This window comes from Bos indicus, chromosome 26 (genome assembly GCF_029378745.1).
Source record: "Bos indicus isolate NIAB-ARS_2022 breed Sahiwal x Tharparkar chromosome 26, NIAB-ARS_B.indTharparkar_mat_pri_1.0, whole genome shotgun sequence".
NCBI classification, from domain to species: domain Eukaryota; kingdom Metazoa; phylum Chordata; class Mammalia; order Artiodactyla; family Bovidae; genus Bos; species Bos indicus.
In genome coordinates, this window is record NC_091785.1 from 17,606,331 (window position 1) to 17,621,713 (window position 15,383).

The window sequence follows — 15,383 nt, forward strand, 5'->3', positions numbered from 1 at the left end:
CTCATGTAAAGTTACAGCCGCTTTATAAGGCAGGCACTATCTCCATTCTATGCTTGAAAATCTAGTTGAAAATCTAGTTCACAACTCAATAGTCCCCAATCTCAGGTCTTCTGACTATAAAGTGTATATCATGAATCACCCAGCACTAGGGTCACCGCTGTGATGTTCTCCCAGGAGATCTAAGACAAAGACCATCATTGAGGCCTCTGCCTTGTCCAAGGACAAAACGTGGGATGGAGTTGTTACGTTTGACAGAAAGGTTTCGCCAGGTGGTAGGTGAAAGGGAGCCAGGATCCCAGACTGCCATCTGCCAGATTCTAATGGAACCAAACTGGGCTTCCTGTATATTTCACTGCTCAGGACCCTTCAAAGTTCTCCTCTGGACCCTTTATCTCTCAAAGGCACTGCATCAGCTAAGCCACACTGTGTCATCCTTTCTCTTTTGGAGGGTGAGAGAAGATGAAGGGAAATTATTCAAAGATCCATACAAAGGCCAGTTTGAGGTTCATTTACCACATGCACTAATAATGACTCCAAAATGATTTATTGTAAATTGGGCCAGTTGCAGAGCCTTGAGTGATCAGCTCTGCAGGTGAAGGAAAAGACAGAGCTGGGAGCCCAGTGTGGGGAGTGTGATGCAGATGGAGGAGGACCAGGACACTGAACTGGCCTATGCTCTCACTGAGCGCCAACTCAGTGCCAGGCCCTATGGCAGGTGCTGGGGAAATAGTGATGAAAACAGGCCTGCCCTGTCCTGAGGAGGTGACCCAGGAAAAAGATGATAATGAAAACAATCACAATGACCTTGAACATAACTAATGTTTATAGTTAAAAGAGTGATTCGTAATTTGTATAAGCATTTGGTTTCTACTGGGAGAGAGAATTGGGAGTATATGGAATACACAAGAGGATAATAAAAAGGCCTGGAGGCTAAATAAAAATGGGGGTGTGGGGAGACAAATCCTCTGCAAAAGTAAGACAAACCCTCTGCAAAAGTGAATTGAAGTGAAAGTTGCTTGGGTCTCTTTGTGACCCTATGGACTATACAATCCATGACATTCTCCAGGCCAGAATAATGGAGTGGGTAGCTGAGCCACCAGAATACTGGAATGGGTAGCCTATCCCTTCTCCAGGGGATCTTTCCCACCTAAGAATCAAACCAGGGTCTCCTGCATTACAGGCGGATTCTTTACCAGCTGAGCTACCAGGGAAGCCCAGTCTGCAAAAAGGCAGCCCTAAAAGGAAGATGCTCTTCCCTAGCTGGCCTCTGCATTAGGCCTTCCTGACCTGGTCCCCGTTACTTCCCAACCTCCTCTCCAGCTACCCTCCGGGTTTCCCTCTGCTCCAGCAGGACGGGCCTCTTGCCTGGTGCCCTAAGCAGCCGCAGGGGCCACCAGGGCTGTGACCCATGTGTGTCTGACCCCTCAGTTCATGCTCTGGGTCCCCGCAGTGACCGCCTACCACCACCCCAGCATCCCCAGGACTCACCCCGGAGCCGCAGAAGCGGCCGAGCCTGGGCGCCGTGCTGTCATAGCCGTCGAACGCCTCCATGTAGTCGTAGCCGCAGTCGGCCTCCTCCTCGACCTCAAACGTGCGGAAGATCAACTCCACGCCGTAGCCGTCCTCCGCCACGATCACCCAGTCGCAGCGGGCTTGGCTCGGGTAGTTGTTGTCCCCAAACTGGGCATGGGAATAGAGCTCTTTGGTCTGCACTTCGGCCTTCAGCCTGCCCCCACACTCTGGAGCAGAGAGAGAAGCGCGATGCGCCCTCGGCACAGAGAGGGCACGCTCCGCACTGCGCACCCCACCCCCAGCAACCCTGTCTCTCTTCGCACCCTCTGTACAGGCCCGTTTTCTCTACAAAGCCTAGTGTTTGCTCTGTGCGAAAGGCCAGGCAAGTTTCATCACCCCACTTTGTTAGTCGCTCAGTCGTGTCCAACTCTTTGCAACCCATGGACTGTAGCCTGTCAGGTTCCTCTGTCCATGGAATTTTCCAGGCAAGAATACTGGAGTGGGTTGCCATTTCCTCCTCCAAAAAAACCCATTTTACAGAGAAATAAAAGAGATCCAGGAGTTTCTAGGATTCGCTGGGGAATCCAAATTAGCCCTTACATACACACCCAGGACCTATGTTCCCAGATTGGGCTATAGGGAGCCTCGGGGAACACCAGAGATGCCATAATAAAAGCCTTTCCTTCTCTCCAGTTATGGATATATGGGGCCAAGGGATGGTTTGTCCTACTGGTCGCCGGGATGTGGTTGGATCTTTACCACTTTGTTGTCTGGAAGCATCTGAAAAGGGCTCACTCCTGCCGACAGACTTACCGTAATCTGTTATTTTTGCCAGCAGAGGGCGCCCAAAGCGCATCAAAACTGCTGCTGCTGCTAAGTCGCTTCAGTCGTGTCTGACTCTGTGCGACCCCATTGACGGCAGCTCACCAGACTCCGCTGTCCCTGGGATTCTCCAGGCAAGAACACTGGAGTGGGTTCAAAACTGCTGGTGAGGGCTTAAACCTGAAACCTCAGAATAGATCTGGATTGCACCTGTATCTGGGCTTCCCTGATAGTTCCGCTGGTAAAGTATCTGCCCCCAAAGCGGGAGACCCCGGTTCTATTCCTGGGTCGATTCCTGGAAGATCCCCATCCCCTGGAGAAGGGATAGTCTACCCACTCCAGTATTTCTGGGCTTTCCTGATGGTCCAGACGGTGGAGGAGGGCATGGCAACCTTCTCCAGTGTTCCTGCCTGGAGAATCACCATGGACAGAGGAACCTGGTGAGCTACAGCCCATAGGGTCCCAAAGAGTTGGACGCCACCAAGCAGCAGCAGCAGCACCTGCATTTGAGAGCCTGGCCACAGGCTAGCTTTCAAAAACCCTCTGCAGGTGTTACAGGTGAGCTATGCCTCCAAACTTTGGACTTGTATTCTGTAGCTTTAGCTCCTATTTTTTACTAGGATGGTAACTCTGGTTGGCCTGAGCCCATCCTACATAACACATGATAAAAATATGTACATGAGAGTGATGGGCCATTAGAGAGCAATGGAATTGTGCAGGTAAATTCCCCCACCGCAGTTCTTAGTGTGCTCCCAGCCTCCTCCCCATGGTGTGCCTTCCACACTGTGCGGTAACGTTCACTTTGCCCTGAGGTCCCTGCCCCCCTTCCCCACCCACCCCCGGCTGGACCTCCACATCCAGCCTGGCCCCAGTCCTGTCCGACTGCCAACTCTCAGTCCCGAGTGTGCTCTGGCTTAGGTCTGAGCTGTCTTTGGAAAATTTCAAATTCTTGAGATGTGGCTGGCAATGAAATGAGGGCTGAGCAGGGTAGGATGCCTCCCACCCATCCTGCCAGATCTCCTCTCCTCTTCCCACCTGCCCTGGCCCCTGGAGGCAGACCTCTGGGTCTACTTGGACCAGCCCCTTGGCTCCCTGATCCGGCCACAGCCAGCACTAGCAGATCAGGGAAGAGAGAGGTCAGGGCACTAGTTCCAGGCCCCTCCTTGCCTGGTCACCACAGACTGTGTCCTTTGACTGCATGTCACAGCTCCTGTTTGGGGGCCCTCTGCTTGCCAGCTTTTGTCTCTAGGCTTCAGGAACTGATCCCCCGCCTCTGTCGTTGAGACCGAGGGGAGTGACAGCCTTGCATCTTAGCCATGGTTGCTGCACAGCCCCTGTGGAGTCCCCACATCTTGTCCACCCCTCTGTAAATGGTCCCTTAGTAGCTTCTCAAATAATGACTCCACCTGAGTGTGCCCGTTTCCTGCAGGACCCTGACCCACCCTGAGCACCCACACTCAGTCTGCAGGGACAAGAGGGTGAAGTCACTAGTGAGTGGCTTTTAAACGTCACCAGGGAAGTGGTGATGCAGCCGTGAACAGTGGGGAATTTGCGGCCAGGGTCAGCCAGGCTTCCAAGATGCTGGCTGTTGCTTTGTCTCATGTGATTCATATTTTCTGACTCTAGGAAAAAACTGGGAGGAGGGGCTGTTAAAGGGATCAGAAAACCTCACAGAGATCACGATCATCATCGCAGGCTCTGAGTGAGCCTCACTGCCATTGCTTTGTCAGAGGGCGGGGATCAGAAAGTCAAGGTTGCTTCATGGATTCTAGTCCCAGACTGTATGAGGGCAGGAGAAGGGGGCGACAGAGGATGAGATGGTTGATGGCATCACCAACTCCATGGACGTGAGTTTGAGCAAGCTCCCGGAGATGGTGAAGGACAGGGAAGCCTGTGGTGCTGCAAAGAGGAGTCTCAAAGAGTTGGACACGACTTAGTGACTGAACAACAAGTCCCAGGCTGTATCCTTTAAGTGGCTAAACAACAGAGCCAGTGTTCTTACTGACTTTCTTCTGTTTAGCATGGTAAATAATGTAAGTTATAAGCATAAACATTTTCCTCCAAAGGGCTGATTAAGGCTGTTTATTTCAAGTGAGAAAAATAATGGGAAGCAGAAACACTTTTCGTTTTTTGTAACTGCTTCTTGGGGGGGTACAGAGGACTTCTTTCCACCATTCAGCACCCAGACCCAGGGTTTCACAAAACAGCAAAATTACAAATAAAAGTTTAAAAGGAGGGAAGGAGGAAGAAAGGAAGAGATGTAGGAAGTTTGGCACCGAAAAAGGGTTGCTCACTTAATAGGTTGCTATAACCCTCCCCCCATGGCTGTTCATGTTTCATTTTAAAAGGGACACGTCATCACACACCTCCCATCCCCACAATAATCAGAATTAAAGGTGATCCTTTCCCTGCCTTCATCACTCATCTATCTCGGGTCCACATGGGGATAAGCTGAAGGCCAGGGCCCCAGCCCACGCACCTGTGCTGTGCACAGCCTGGAATCCTCTCCTCTGCACCGAGGCGTCCGAATAAAACCGGAGAAACAGGCTGCTGCCCGAGGCCACCACAGGGTCCGGCTTCTTGCTGCCACAGAAACGGCCGAGGATGGGGGCCTGGCTGTCAGGCCCGTCGTACAGTTCCAGGTGGTCGTAGGCACATTCCTGGTGCTGCTCGATCTCAAATTCATTAAATGTCTGGGGGTGAAAGAGCAGCGAGTGAGCCCAGGTCCTTTCAGCTGAGGTGGGTGCAGGCCCCCTCTCTGGGAACACAAGGACACACATCTGCCCAGCCAGCTGTGCGGGGGGCGTGGTGCCCATGGCGATGATGGTCACACTTGTGGTGAGGGTCACCACCTGGCCTCTTTTGGTCTCCAGAGCAGCCCTGAGAACTACTGCTACCACGGCCCCTTGGCGGATAAGACAGCTGGGGTCGGAGAGTGTCAACGCGTGTTGGTGTCTGTGCTCCTCTGTTATGTCTCGCGGCGTCTCCCTCGCTTAACCATGAGACCAAAGTGCTTCCTCTGAGCCAGGCACTATTCTCAGTGTTTTGTAAGTAGCAGTCCTCACGACCTTGTGAGGTGTCTGCTGTGATAACCACCACTTTACAGATGAGGAAACCGCGGCACAGAGCTGTCGCATAACTTGCCCAAGGGCCACCCACTGGCTGGGCCAGGACCAGGAGGTCCGGAGCCCCTGCCCTCAACCTCTGCACTGCACTGCGCAGCCCCCTGAGCACAGATGACGTGAACGGCGCTTTTATGAAGTGCCCGCTGCTCCACGTGCTCATGGTCAGAAAGGCTGGCCTGAGTTGAGTGTTTGCTTTCCATGCAGAGCCCTGCATTTTGTTACTTAATTCTGATGATGCTGTCAGGGAAGGGCTATGATTAGCCCCAGTGTGCAGAAGGGGAAAATGAGTCTTAGGGAGGTTAAGGGATCTGTGCACGCTCCCACAGCTAGAGGACGGAGCTGAACTTGACTCCCAGGCAGCCTGACTCCAGACCACACTTGAACCATCACTAGCCTGTACCGCCTCTCTTCTTCTTGCCCCCCCCAAGTCTGTCCCCCAAAGCAGGCCAGGGCAACCTCATAATTTCAGGCTGTGTGCCAGGCTCTGCAGCTCCACATGTAGGACTTCTCAGGCTCTGGGCAGATGATGGCCTGCCCGTGGCTATCAGGGGCATGGGACAAGGTGAGGGGGGACACTTTAAATGAAGACTTGGACCAAATGACAGAGAGGGAGAGAGAACATTACCAGGAGGGGTTGGGAAGGCGTCTCAGTTCACACGAAGGGGGGGCAACAGGTCAGAGATGGAGGTAGAGAGGTAGAAATAGAGGGGCCACTGGCTTTTGTAAGGATGTTAAACACACTTGACATGGGAAAGATTCTTCACACTTACAGACAGGGAGGTGGGGCCAGAGAGTGGGGCTAGGCATGTGGGCAGGAGTAGGAAGGGGAGGCCGGTGGTAACAGGGAGGGCAGGGCAATGGGAGGTGGATAGCGGGCCAGTGAGCTCCCCAAAGTTCATGGGATGCCCTATGGCTGCCCCCATGCAGTCAGACACCAGCTTCCTGGTAAGCATTCAGCTCACACTCTGTGGCAGCAAAACGGTAGAGTGTGATCAACATCCACTATCCACTTCCCAAGGAAATATTTAAGAGCTAGCACATATGTATGAGCCTCAGATAAACTGGAGGTCTGGGCTCACCCTGGCCACTGTGATCTGTTGTTTTAGTTCTTCAGCACTGCAGAGAACAGGATAAGACTTTGGGGGCAATTACTGAAATCTTGTGACCCTTCCACGGAAGCACCGGTTCCAAGAGTGTATATTGCGCGTTCCCAACCCCGGGGGGAGCCATTCCCCCGCCGCTTCAGAGATTCCTGTTGCCATGACGAACATCGTCCAGCAGATGGCAGCCTTTCTCCAACGCACTAGCTTTAATTCGCCCTCGCCCAGATTCAAGGCTTCTGATTGACGCAGGAGAGCAACTGAAAGTGCTTACTACAGAGACAGCCACGCATAGGAGGTGCCCACATGAGCACCCTTGGTCAGGGAACCTGCCTTTACCCCCGATGCCCCAGTCAAGGGGACACTCATATATATTAATCCAAGTGAAAGTGAAGTCGCTCAGTCTTGTCCAGCTCTTTGTGGCCCCATGGACGGTAACCTACCGGGCTCTGCGGTCCATGGGATTTTCCAGGCAAGAATACTGGAGTGGGCTGCCATTTCCTTCTCCAGGGAATCTTTCCAACCCAGGGATCGAACCCGGGTCACCTGCATTGCAGGCAGATTCTTTACCATCTGAGCCACCAGGGAAGCTCAAAGAGAGGCTTGGAAGACATATATGTTTAATGCAAGAGAGAATTAGCATACATAACTTAATCCATTGTTAATTGGCTAACAACAGTGAGGTGCGAAGTGCTTAGTTGCTCAGCCATGTCCAACTCTTTGTTAATGGGAAAAATGTAAGTTGTAGAGGAATATGAATAATAGAGTGCTTTTGAGAAATGTGAGCAAGAAAAGGATATATGTTTTTTTCCTGTGCATACAAACACAGAAATTTCTGGAAGAATTCACAAAAAAATGTTCAGAAAAGTAATTTCTAGAGTGAGCATGGGTGTCTGGAAATTTGGTTTTCACTTTCCAACCCTCTGACTATATTTTTTTTATATCTCGAGAATGTATCATTTGGTAAAATGTTATAACTGCAAACAATGGAATCACAAACAACACTTCAGGTCTGTGTAAAGGGTGCCAGTTCAGAGTGACACCACCGTGAACAGATGCTGTTTACACAGTGCTGCTCACCCACCGCCCTGTGCTGATGGCTTCAGGTACACCCTCTTTTTTAATCTGCACAACAGCTACTTGAGGTAGCTTTTGCCAGCAGCCCCATTTTCCGGAATACAAAAGTGAGTCCTAGAAATGTTGATTAACATCACCAGGTTTCAGAGCTGGGAAAAGACAGGGCAGAGACCCAGACCCATGTCGGTCTGATACTGAAATCTGGGTTGTTCACAGACTTTGAAAATAACTCACGAGTTTCACCCTGTGGCCCGCGGTTGAAGAGATGTTCCAGGTGCACTCCCTCCGGCTTGGGTATTTGTCAGGCCAGTTGGGGCTCACCAGGGACCCCTCTGTGCTGCTGATCTTGTGTACACAGCCGGCTGGGGACAGGCAGAGACAGAGTGAGAGAGAGAGAGGTAGCAGACAGCAGAAGAGGTGTTCTGGAAGAGTCTCCTCCCCGAGCTCGTGTCACATGGTCATTGAACGTGGGGGCAGAGGCTGGCCTGAATCAAGGGTTCCCCGGCTCAGAGATCTGCTGATGTATTTTTCTTTGCTACCTTCCTGGGGTTAGCTTTTTAACTATTGCTATTTGCTTTGCAGTTGTCATTGGAAATATGGTAGAGTTGGTTAAGACCACAGGCCCTGGGGTCAGATGGGCCTCATCTCAAGTCCTGGTTCCACTGCATACAAGCTGGGGGACTTTGGGGACTTCTGTAAGCCTTGGTGTCCTTGTTTGTAAAAGAAGTGCCAACCTTTGGAGGGGGGTGAGTGCATGGATTAAATGAGATAATGCATGTGAAAGGCGCAGCGAGTGCTAACAAAGGTCTCCATCACCACGCCCTCTGTCTTTTAGTTTCCAAAGTAGTTTCAATTGGAGGCTACAAATGTTGCCCTGGTTACTGTGCAATTTGCAAAGAGTGGTGCCACGACTTGCTCAGTAAGTACCGTTTTGGCCAATAGCTAGAATATGTCTCCCTCTGTGTTGAGCGCTGTGGTAAGCACTTTGATTGCATCCTCTCATTTAATCCTTTCCACCTTCTAATTGAGAAAATAAGCTGAGAGAAGGCAAGCGACCTGTTGGTCAAGGGTGGAGCCAGGACTGCCTTTGCTATTGCTGATTAGGAAGGAGAGGACCCCGAGGAGGTACTGCTGCTGTCTCCTAGGCTGTAGGTTGTGGGTGCTTCAGGCTGAGGCAGCTGGAGGGGGCAGTTGAGGGCAGGTCAGGGTTGGGGGCGGCTGTGTGGAGGTTCCACCTCCTTGCTGCCTCTGCCCTGTAGCCATGAGGAGAACAGGTGCCAGCAGGGTGTCTGCTTCTGGACACCCCACCCACCGATGGGGACCCATCCCATTCACCTGATGGAACCTTAGCTGACTTTATAATGCTCCTGGCCTCCCCTGCACCACAGGGGCTAGAGGAAGGTGGGGTTTTTTTTTTAGTTTTCTTAAGTTTCAGAATGACAGTCCTTCCAAGTTCTTCCAACCCACCTTTCAACCCAACCTGTGACTCCCTGTGTCCAGGTCAGAACGTGGGCCTTGAGGGTGGGCTTCAGAAGATGTCTGAGCTCATTTTTTAATTCTTTATTTAGCTCATTTTCCAGGGAGGCCCTGGCCAGCCCGAATCCCCTAAGTCTGAAGTGCTTGTCCCAGATGGGGCATGAAGTCTTCACCTCTTCCCTTCCCTGCTGTGCATGCATGCAGGGCTTTGTGGTGGGGCCAAGGCCAGCAGGCTTGTGTGTTTATCGAGATGCTCAAACCCCCTTTGCAGGGTGGAGTAGGAACACAGGGAAGGCCTTTCTCAGAGTGGCTGGACATCAAAAGCCATCTGGCTCTGAAGGACTCTCAGGAGCAAATGGAGCAGGGAACAAAGTCTTTCCCAAATTCTATTTTACTAGACTCGTGCATGGCAAATAAGATTACAACAGAGATAGCTGATATCTATGGACATTTCAAGTGCTTACTATATGTCAGCCTATATGAAATACTTGCTAAGCATTCTCTCATTTAACCCTCATAAAAACATTAAGAAGGAGGTATGTTTAGTCCTTTTTAAACAGAAGTGGAAACTGAGGCTCAGAGAGGTTAAGTGACTCGCCCAAGGTCACATAGCTAGTAAGTAGCGGAGCCAAGATTTAAACCTTGGGGGTCTGATTCTGGAACCTGGGGTTTAACTTCTTTCCAACAATATGTGTAGAAGAGCACTTGAGGGCCCCTACAAGCCCCCTGAAGGAGTGACTACCCTGGGGGAATTCACTCATGAGCAGGAGGCTGGGAGAAGGGAAGGCAGGCAGAAGCTGAGCCTCGTTTCCGGGCTTGGCCAACCGGGGAAGAAGCGCCCCTGGCTCTTGAGCATGGGTATACTCGGGCAGCCAAGGTGACCCCCCACCCCTGGCCCCGGCCACGGTCCAGCCTCACCCTCTTTGCAGTCCTGCCCGTTCTCGTGGAGCCGGTAGCCGTTCCTGCACCTGCATAGGTAGCTCCCAAAGGTGTTGACACACTCGTGCTGGCAGCCGCCATTGTCCTTGGCGCACTCGTCCTTGTCTGTGGGGATCAACGGACTATCCTAAGGGGAACCACCGACATGGGAGCGCTCCTCACAGCCCAGGACCCCGCTCAAAAGGAGCCTCTGCCAGGGAGCCTCCCTGAGCATCGCCAACGCTGATTCTTCCTCCCCGAGGGGGAGGGTGGGGCAGATTCCTTGGGCATGACCTGGCCCTGTATATTCTGAATTCCCCATGCTCCTAAAGCGCTTCATGTGTACATGTGTCTCCACCCCTGCTCCCCACCCAAACCAAGGAGCTCCCTAAAGGATAGGCTAATATTAGTAATAATATTAACAATAAAAAAACAGCTACCATGAATTATTTACTATGTGGTGGACACTAATCACTCTATACTATACTCTCTGGGCCTCTGAGGTGGTGCTAGTGGTGAAGAATCTGCATCCAGTGCAGGAGACAGGAGATGTGGGTTCGATCCTCGGGTTGGGAAGATCCCCTGGAGAAGGGCATGGCAACCCACTCCAGTATTCTTGCCTGGAGAACCCCTTGGACAGAGAAGCCTGGTGGACTACAGTCCATAGGATTGCAAACAGCTGGACACAACTAAAGCAACGTGGCACATACTTTTTATATTACCTCACTTAATTGTCACACAACCTTAGGAGGGAGGGGCCTGTGTCCCCATTTTACAGGTAGGGAAACTGAGGCTGAGACCACTAAGGTGCCCAAGGTTACTCAGTGAGCAAGCAGCCGGTGTGACCTGGAGGCCGGGCTCTTATTCCACGACTCCACGCCTCCTCCTGCCTGTGGAGCAGATAAGCATGTGAGCCGTGAGCCAGACAGCCCAGTGGCAGCCCCGCTCCTCTGCTTCCAGCTGTTGTGACCTTGGGGAGTCCTTGACCTCTGTGCCTCAGTTACCTCGCCTGTAAAATGGAGTCAGTCATGGTGTCCTTACCTCATAGGGTTGCTGAGAGGAGAAAAATGAAGTAGTATAAGAAAAAACACTTAGAACAGTGTCCAGCCCCCACGTCCCTGTTAGTTTTCATTTACTATCATGGATGGACTCAAGCGTCAGCTGCTGTCGTCACCGTGGTTCCTGTGCCTCAAGCCAGTAGTGTGCAGCCCTTGCCTAAGCCAGCCTACCGAGGGTCAGCCTCCACTCCCAGCCCTCCCCCAAGGATGACCTCAGGGCTCAGATGTCTCCCTTCGCTCTGGACCCTCTGCCTGCTGCCCATAATGGGTCACCAGACACTCAGTGTTTTAGCCTCTGATTCCATGAGGACAACCAAGAATCCTTCAAGGACCCTTAACAAATAAAGAACTGAAGACCACCCAGCACCTCACTACTAAAACCAGGGACTACAAAGAGACAAGCCAGGCTCTTCTTCAAGTCCTTTGGGGGAGTCCAGCCTTTCCCACACCTCAATTTCAGACCTCTGGCCCCCAGAGCTGTGAGAGACAACAGTTCTGTTGTTTTAGGCCACTTAGTGTGTGGTCGTTTGTTTTGGCAGTCCTATAATAATATAGCTGCCGCTGCTGCTGCTGCTAAGTCGCGTCAGTCGTGTCCGACTCTGTGTGACCCCATAGACAGCAGCCCACTAGGCTCCTCTGTCCCTGGGATTCTCCAGGCAAGAACACTGGAGTGGGTTGCCATTTCCTTCTCCAATGCACGAACGTGAAAAGTGAAAGTGAAATAGCTACCGCTATATAAAACCCAGACCGAGGCAGAGACACTGTGAGGGCAGGGGCAACGGACAGAGAGGGGTAGGTGGCTGCCCTGAGGCTGGGAGCCTGCAAAACCCTGTCTCCCTCAGTCTGTAGTCTTGCCCCCAAACCTGCACACCTGAGAAGAAGTGGGCCCTGAAGCCGCGTTTGGAGACCGTGTTGTCGGACTTGAACTCCACACGCATGTTGTTGCTCTGTGAGGTAATGACCTCGGGCGTCTCAGAGCCGCAGAACTTGCCGTGCAGCCTGGCATCAGGGGACAGGCCACTGCGCACCTCCACGAAGTCATACTTACACACCTGGGGAGCACCAAGCAAGGGAGCACCGTGGGGAGCCGTCGGGGGCTCCCACTTCCCTCCCCTCAGATCCTGGCACCCTGCAGGGGCCCCTTCCTAAGAGCTGCACCCTCCAGGTGAGCAGATGGGTTTGACCGGGTCTGGCAGGAGGGTCCTCTCGACTCTCACTGGGATCCCTCCAGCCCAAGGTGCAGACAGGGGGCACGTTGGACCTGCTGTCCAGCAGTGGGCTCTGCCTGGGCCTTGACTGGCTGATGCAGTCATCCCATGACCACTGCCCACGGGAGGGAATGGGCTGTTTATGCTACCCTGGTCCCCAGATGCATCTCACTCCCTCCATTCTTCCCAGCTGGACACTAAGCCCCACATTCTAACCCCAGGGGATGTACCTGTCCTGACCACATCCCACTCCCAAGACCCCCCTCCTCCTCTCTTGTCCTGCTTCTTCTTGGATTTATCAGTGATGAGAGGACCAGAGCACTCCATCTGCCGAGGGTGTGCAGTTGAAATCACCTTGACAAACACCCTAGATTCTGCCCAGCTACAACCCCACGACCATTGGAGGCCACCTCCCTGCCTGCTGATCCCCTCCCCAGTTCCCAGCCCTGGGTCACATCCCAACAGCATCCCCAGTCAATCAGAGCCTGGACACATACATCATTGCCTTCCAGTTCAAACACTTCAAACTGAAGGGAGATCCGGTACTGGGCGGGGGCCACCACTTGCCAGACACAGTTTTTGTTCGTAGGGTACTCCTTTGGCCACCCGGGACTGGTGATGGTTCCATTCAGCTTGGTAATGAAACCGCCACAGGCCACTGCACGGGAGGAAAAGAAGCAAGATTCATTTGGTTTTAGTTCCAAGTGACTGCGATTTCCCCCAAGCAGCAATAAGCCCTGCTGTTCTTTAATAACATCAACAACAACAAAAAATAGACAATCTGAACTGATTAATTCACGTCCTTTCTTCTGGTCTGTTTCAACTGAGGCTTTGGAGGGATGGAGTTGAGGACAATTTTTTACTGCTTTTTTAAAAAGAAGACGAGGCGTTTGTGCTTACCTCTCACTCAGGGGCATAGTTGGGGACTTCACATGACTTGGGCCAAGAAATGTTTGCACCAAGCTATGTGATGTCCCTGGCTTCCATGAACAGGCAGAGTCATGCAGGCAGGCAAGGGAGACACCGCCAGCCGGGTTGGAATGAAATGAATGAAATGCGCTCTTCGTCGTGTCAAACCGAAGCGCTCACATTTATTCTTTTGTTTTCATTTTCCATCTTTATAATCATGTGAATTTCACATGGTCACAGAAGAAAATGAAATTCCATGATTCCATTTGCTCAGTTGCTGGGGTGAAGTCCGATAAAGTCATCTCATGTTTGTGGCCTTATCGAGTTGTTTTTCCCTCCAGGAAGGAGGTGAATCATCCCCCACAATTGTTTCTTCACAGCTGACCAGCTGCCCCATCTCCATCTGTTCCCCTTCTCCTAAGACTTGTCCCCCGTCCCCTCTCACTCCAGCTCGGCAGGTCCAATACTAACCTTCACAGGCCTTCTTGTCTGCAGCCAGCTCATAGCCAGGATCACACATGCACTTGTAGCTGCCCAGAGTGTTCATGCAGCGCTGCTCACACCCGCCATGATCTGGCCAGGAACACTCATCCACCTCTGTTGGGGAGGAAGGTGACCCTGGTTAAGTCATCAAACAGCCGTCAGGTCTGTTCCCCATCGTGGTCCACATCCCAGGATTCCCTCTAAGAACAAGAACAACTCCTGGTGCCCGCCTTCCAAGGAGTCCCCTGTCCACAGAAACTGGCAGCAGCTACAGCAGCGAGTGAGTCTTGACAGCACACGCGAGTAACCTGTTAGCGGGAAACAGGACTCCTCTGAGAGATGATCGGGCCTGGATAACTTGGATAACTGTGCTCTTTGAAGAGTTTAATCAGCAGTGTTCGTTTGTGACCTTAATAAATCTCAAAGCTTCCATACCAAAGATGATCGACTTCAATGCCATAAAACTGGGGCTCCCTCCATAAATGTGGACTTCTCAGGACATTAAGCAAAGGGTAAGGACCAAGAGCATGGTGGAGCAGTGGTAAAGACTCCACCTGCCAATGCAAGAGACATGAGTTCAAAGGCTGGGTTGGGAAGATCCCCTGGAGAAGGAAATGGCAAACCACTCCAGTATTCCTGCCTGGAGAATTCCATGGACAGAGGAGCCTGGTGGGCTACAGTTCATGGGGTCACAAATAGTTAGACACAACGGACCATGCACGCATGTGGGCATGAGTATGCACACACATACACACACACACACACACACACAGGGACAAAGAAACACACTCCTAGATTAAGATACAATTATTCTTTAGGGAGAGAGCTGGAAGCTATGAGTTAAACTTTTATTACTAATTTGAAGATGTGTCCTGGGTGATCGTCAAATTTACAGAAAACACTGGCTCTGAGGTGAGCCGATGCTCCCAGGAGAAACTGCAGGAAGAGGCCACAGTGAGACTGAGTTAGCAGGGGAGTTAGATGGGGTTCAGTTCCGTCAAGTGTCCATTGATGTGTCTGGGGCAATTAAAGAGCAGCAAGCAGGATGCTGTGCAGAGAGAGAACACAGAACTCACTGGAGAATCACCCAGACTGTCAGCCCTGCACCAATGAGGAAAGAAAAACCTCAGGCACCGGATGTCTCCAAAAAGAGTGTCAGACGTAAAAGGAAAAAAACATTATTTTCTGTAATCAATTTGTGCCCTAAAGAGCATGCAGATTACAAAAAAAAAAAAAGAGCATGCAGATTGTGGCCTAACAGAGCTGCAGTCTAGTGAAAGGACGATGAGACACGGAGAGATCTTCAAACAACAAGAGCCCACTCTAGGAAAGGAAGGGTTGGGGAGTGGGTAGAAGTGTTGGTTTCCTAATACCAGGGAAGGTAAGAACAGAGCAAGGACGGAGTTCACAAAATCTCACCAGACCTCACATCATACATAAAATAAAAAGAATGAGGACATTTTCAAGTTGATAAAAACTTGAAAAGATTCCCAGTCCCACCACCTCAGCACGGATCCACTTAATAAGATTTCTGGTTGAGAGCTTTTCAGACCCGGTTGGAAAACACCCAGAGATACAACTCTCACTGTTTTTAAAAGTATTTCTTGTTCTTTGAAATTTGAATTGTTAACAACTCTGACTCCTGGCAACTTCTAACATAGTGGTCCTGCAGAAAATGCAAAACTTTTCACCGTC

At 51.5% G+C, this 15,383-nt stretch overlaps 1 protein-coding gene across 1 annotated transcript in view; it reads right to left on the bottom strand.

Moving 5' to 3' along the window:
• The window catches only part of TLL2 (tolloid like 2), a 151,524-nt gene that overhangs the window by 3,789 nt on the left and 132,352 nt on the right, over positions 1-15,383 (bottom strand). Inside the window, exons 14-20 of the mRNA XM_019953203.2 lie at positions 13,677-13,802; positions 12,794-12,954; positions 11,960-12,140; positions 10,031-10,156; positions 7,871-7,998; positions 4,814-5,027; positions 1,489-1,739 (exon numbers count right to left, since the gene is read on the bottom strand). Coding sequence (XP_019808762.2) covers positions 1,489-1,739; positions 4,814-5,027; positions 7,871-7,998; positions 10,031-10,156; positions 11,960-12,140; positions 12,794-12,954; positions 13,677-13,802 — 1,187 coding nt within the window. The remainder of the gene's footprint in view (positions 1-1,488; positions 1,740-4,813; positions 5,028-7,870; positions 7,999-10,030; positions 10,157-11,959; positions 12,141-12,793; positions 12,955-13,676; positions 13,803-15,383) is intronic.